General features: G+C 52.4%; 1 protein-coding gene across 2 annotated transcripts in view; it reads left to right on the top strand.

Moving 5' to 3' along the window:
* LOC113802513 (phospholipid-transporting ATPase VD) overlaps nt 1-5,000 on the top strand; it is a 138,319-nt gene that overhangs the window by 59,460 nt on the left and 73,859 nt on the right. For both annotated transcript variants that reach the window (XR_011398609.1, XM_070122558.1), the window contains exons 3-5: nt 1-109; nt 3,464-3,630; nt 4,037-4,231. The exon at nt 1-109 is cut by the window's left edge and continues 274 nt beyond it. Coding sequence is in view for 1 of the 2 variants with exons in the window: in XM_070122558.1 (XP_069978659.1) it covers nt 1-109; nt 3,464-3,630; nt 4,037-4,231 (471 nt within the window). In the remaining variant the exon portion in view is untranslated. The remainder of the gene's footprint in view (nt 110-3,463; nt 3,631-4,036; nt 4,232-5,000) is intronic.

Here is a 5,000-nt window from a genome sequence, read left to right as displayed (position 1 = left end):
GTCCTCGTTCCCGAAGGGCCACTCGCGCCAGGCCTCGCGCTCCGAGTCCATCTACACCATCCGCCAGCACAAGAGGACGCTCAAGCAGAAGATCATGTTCTGGAAGAAGGTGAGGGGCGGCGAGCAGGCGGGCAGGCAGGAAGGCAGGCAGGCAGGCAGGCAGGCCAGGCAGGCCAGGCAGGAAGGCAGGCAGGCAGGCAGGCAGGCAGGCAGGCAGGCAGGCAGGCAGGCAGGCAGGCAGGCCAGGCAGGCCAGGCAGGCCAGGCAGGCAGGCAGGCAGGCAGACAGGCAGACAGGCAGGCAGGCCAGGCAGGCCAGGCAGGAAGGCAGGCAGGCAGGCAGGCAGGCCAGGCAGGAAGGCAGGCAGGCAGGCCAGGCAGGAAGGCAGGAAGGCAGGCAGGCAGGCAGGCAGGCAGGCCAGGCAGGCCAGGCAGGCCAGGCAGGAAGGCAGGCAGGCAGGCCAGGCAGGCAGGCAGGCAGGCAGGCAGGCAGACAGGCAGGCAGACAGGCAGACAGACAGGCAGACAAGCAAGCATTCAGACAGGCAGACAAGCAAGCAGGCAGACAGGCCATCTAGGCAGGCCAGGCAGGCAAGCAGTCATGTCAGCTAGGCAGTCCAGGCAGGCAGACCAACTAGGCAGGCAGGCGAACAGGCAGGCAGGCTGATACAGGTAGGCAGGCATAGCGCGAGTGAGTGTGAATGAATGAGTAAAAGTCGGCCAGGGAAGGAAAGTGACCTGGAAGAGGAAATACCGGCATAGACGGGGACACTGCGACGCCAAAAAAAAAAAAAAAAAAAAAAAAAAAAAAAATGTAGGTTAAAGCGGGGGAGAATGTTTCCGAGTGAATAATGAATTGCGTGATTGGTACTTAACGTCGGAGTCCTGTGGGGGGTGGGGTGGGGGGGTGGGGGGGTTTCTTTGGACTTCATGGCGGAGGGGACCGTTCTAGGTCAGAAGGCTCAGTGGCGGTGGCGGCTTCTGCTCTCTGAGTGAGTTAGCTTTTGTACCGATTTTTGCGTGGTCAATATTTCTCTCTTTTTTTTTCTTCTTTTTTTTTATCTTTTCTTCTCTTCTCCCTTGTCACTTCTCTTCTCTTCCCTTTTATTTTTTATTTTCTCTCTCTTCTCTTCTCTTCTCCTCTCCACTCCTCTCCTCTCCTCTACTCTCCTCTCCTCTCCTCTCCTCTCCTCTCCTCTCCTCTCCTCTCCTCTCCTCTCCCCTTCTCTCTTCTCCTCTCTATCTCTCTCTCCTCTCCTCTCTCTCCTCTCCTCTCCTCTCCTCTCCTCTCCTTTCCTCTCCTCTCCTCTCCCTCTCCCTCTCCTCTCCTCTCCTCTCCTCTCCTCTCCCTCTCCTCTCCTCCCCTCCCTCCCTCCCCTCCCCTCCCCTCCCTCCCCCTCCCCCCTGTCCTCTCTCCCCTTCCCTCCCCTCCTGTCCTCTCTCCCCTCCCTTCCTCTCCTCTCCTCTCCTCTCCTCTTTTCTTCCCTCCTCACATTCGTCACCCCTCCTCTCCTCTCAGTCACATGCATATACAGATCTTATTTATTAGCGCATGCATTTTAAACATTGTTGCACTCCGTCATTTCTGGTTCGCTCTTGCACAGTCTCCCCGTCAACTCCTCCTGACCGCAGACTTATCGTCATACATTTAAACATTCGTAACCTCTTGTGTGGGAACGAGGGACGTGTTTTGCGTTCGTTAAGGGGGCTCCTTTTACGATTGCCGGGGCTTGCCAAATGTTGTTGGTTATGGCTGTGTTCGGGGAGGGAGGGAGGGAGGGAGGGAGGGAGGGTGGGTGGGTTGGTGGTTGGGTTGTTGGGTGGTTGGGTGGGTGTGTTTGTGTGTTTGTGTGTTTGTGTGTTTGTGTGTTCGTGTGTTTGTGTTTGAGTTTGTGTGTGTGTTTGTGTTTGTGTGTGTGTGTGTGTGTGTGTGTGTGTGTGTGTGTGTGTGTGTGTGTGTGTGTGTGTGTGTGTGTGTGTGTGTGTGTGTGTGTCTGTGTCTGTGTGTGTGTGTGTCTGTGTGTCTGTGTGCGTGCGCTAGTAGGAGGGTGTGTGTAGGTGTGTGTACTACTGGCCTATAATCGTCGTTGTGTGTTTTGCCGGCACGTGAGTGTTCTGGTGAGTGAGGATCGGTGAACGTTTTTGGGGAACAGTAAACGGTCTGATTGTGAACGTTTTTCGTGAGCGGTGGATGTTGTGAATGTGAACGTTTTCGTGGACGGTGGATGTTGTGAACGTTTTTAGCCAACGGTGGACGGTCTGATTGTGAACGTTTTTCATGAGCGGTGGATGTTGTGATTGTGAACGTTTGTAGCGAACGCTGGACGGTCTGATTGTGAACGTTTTGGCGAAGGGTGGATGTTTTTGTTGGGCAATATTGGATAACTTTAACGAAGGAGGTTTTAGTTTTAGGGTAATAAGGGAGGTGGGGATGGTGGGGGGGGGGGAGCGGGTAGGTGTTGTAGTTGTTGTGTCACGAATGCAACGAAGAAGATACTTGCACAATGGAAAGTATTTAGATGTCTTTTTTTAGCGGGTTGACGATGAGCACATGGACTCGTTATTGTTGCAAAAGTTGAAAGAGTCCCGGGGGGGGGGGTTCCTGGGCGTTGCGAGGTCCGTCTGTTGCAATCACAGCATCTCGAGTGGACTGGGCGTGTTTGTTTGTTTGTTTGGATGATACAAGGGGGGCGGGGGTGGGGGGGGGGGAGTAATCGCTACGCCAGAATCGTTAAGAGGCATTTTTTTTTAGCATTTTTCGAAAGAGGTTCTGACGTAAGACCAAGCCTTGCGGCCGGTATTAAATAGGGGAAAAGTTACTAGCACACAGAGAGAGCAGATGGTGGGCTGTAACGCGTCACGGCTGGCGAGGCTTCTAAAAAAAAAAAAAAAAGAGGAAAAACGCGAGTTGGTTCTTTGCAATACGGGCAGTTGCAACAACGCGTTGGATGTAGTTCAGCAACAGAGACGTGCTTCTGGGATGTTGTTGTTTTTTTTTGTCTGTTATTATTTCATTACGAGAAAGGGAAGAGGAATTACAGCCATTTCTTGACTTAGGGGGAGTGCTTTTCTTCTCTACGTCGGAAACTATGTCATTTTAGTTATTTGTATTTTTTTTTTTTTATAAACTGCACATTTTTTTATGGTTTGTTGAGTGTAGCTACCTATTTGTTGGTTAATTGGCTTTTTTTTGTTTTTTGGTTTTCTTATATTCAGTTTTTTTTTTATCTGTTCATTATTTTAACAACCAGTCTTTTGATTAGATTTTCTTTTTTTTGTTATTTTTGTCTTATTATGTTAATTAATTTTTAGTTTCTTAATTTCTCAGCTGCTTATCAGTTTGTTTCTAATTACATGTATATAATTTAATTTGCATTAAAACCCTGTTTGATATTTGGTTAATTTTTTATTACTGATTAAAATTCTCCATGTATTCATCTGTGTCTTCGGTCCCGCTCGGCCAGGTCCCTGAGGAGTCGAGGACGCGCGTGGTGGTGGCCAACCACGTGGTTCCGCCGCACGTGTCGCGCGCTCAGCATCCGAACGGCTCGTATCCGGACAACCGCATCTGCACCACAAAGTACACCATCCTCTCCTTTCTGCCCAAGAACCTGTTCGAGCAGTTTCACAGGTGAGTGCCGGGTGGAGTGTCGGGTGGAGTGCCGGGTGGAGTGTCAAGTGGAGAGCGTCAGGTGGAGCGTCAGGTGGAGTGGCGTGGCGGCGGGGAGGGGGGAGGGGGGAGGGGGGAAGGGGGGTGGGGAAGGGGGAGGGGGAGAGGGAGAGAGGTGAGGGGAGGTTCTTGAGATATGGGTCGACATTGGGTTTATTTTGTTTACTCTTTAAGATGTGGTTTTGTTATTGTATGCTTAGACATTTACGGTTTGCTGTATTTTCAAGGTGTGCTCCATAGGCGTTTGATAGAGGATATTAAGAGATGCGGTTTAATGCAGGGAAAGCTTACGTTGTGATTCTTCTCTTTCTGTTTCCCTTTCTACGTGCTAATTGTCTTTTTTTTTTGTCTTTTCACCTTTCTCCAGGTTCGCCAATCTGTACTTCCTGTTCATCGTCCTGCTCAACTTCGTGCCGGCGGTGAATGCCTTCGGGAAGGAGGTGGCGATGCTGCCCCTCATCTTCGTGCTGGGCATCACCGCCATCAAGGATGCCTTCGAGGACCGCCGCAGATGGCACTCGGACAACCGCGTCAACAATGCCACCTGCCGCGTCTACAACAGGTGAGTACCCTGCCGCGTGCACAGCAGGTATTGGCTTCGTTTAGCGGCGTCTTGAGGGCGTCCGTCACATCTTGAGGGCGTCGCTAGTTCCTGAAAGGGCGTCGGGAAGGGAGGACTTATTCACCTAAAGTCGGGGTGGGTCGCCGGCGTGCGGGGGCGTCGGCAGGGCCCCCTTATGCGGCGCTGTTTTGCGATGTGGGCGACGGAAGGAAGAGGGATTAGGTTTTCCTGGTGTGTTGCGTTCAAGCGTTCAAGCCTCTAGCACGTAATATTGCTCAGTCGCGCTGAACATCTACTCACATGCATTTCCATGACACGCACACACATCGACGCTGAAAAGAAGATGCTCCAACGCCAAAGAATGGCAGAGTTTTCACGGACACACTCGCACTGGCGTTTTAGTTCACACCAGATTTCTCAAGCTTCGAAAGTCGAGTGAAACCGCGCGGCTGCTTTCACAAAGGCCTTCGAGCTTCCGACGAGGAGAAGAGAAAGAGCGCTGTCGCCGCGCTCAGAACCACAGCGCTCAGAGAGAGGGCCGTCTTCTCCGCCGTCCCTGGTGCAAGGCAGTGGCACGCGTCTCGCTCGCTCCCCGTGCCTCCTCGCGACGGCTGCAGCTCGTTCCACCTTGGGGAGAGAACGAGGGGGGGGGAGGATTTACGATCGCCGATACAGTCGAAGGCGCTCGTAACCTAGTTCTGCGTGTGTCTTTGGCCTCGGAGTGCGCGCGGGAGCTCGGGTTGCTTGAGGATGAGTTGTTCAGGAAGTA

This window comes from Penaeus vannamei, chromosome 6 (assembly GCF_042767895.1).
Source record: "Penaeus vannamei isolate JL-2024 chromosome 6, ASM4276789v1, whole genome shotgun sequence".
NCBI classification, from domain to species: Eukaryota; Metazoa; Arthropoda; class Malacostraca; order Decapoda; family Penaeidae; genus Penaeus; species Penaeus vannamei.
The sequence above is the reverse complement of the archived record's forward strand: the minus strand, read 5'-3'. Positions and strand labels throughout refer to the sequence as shown.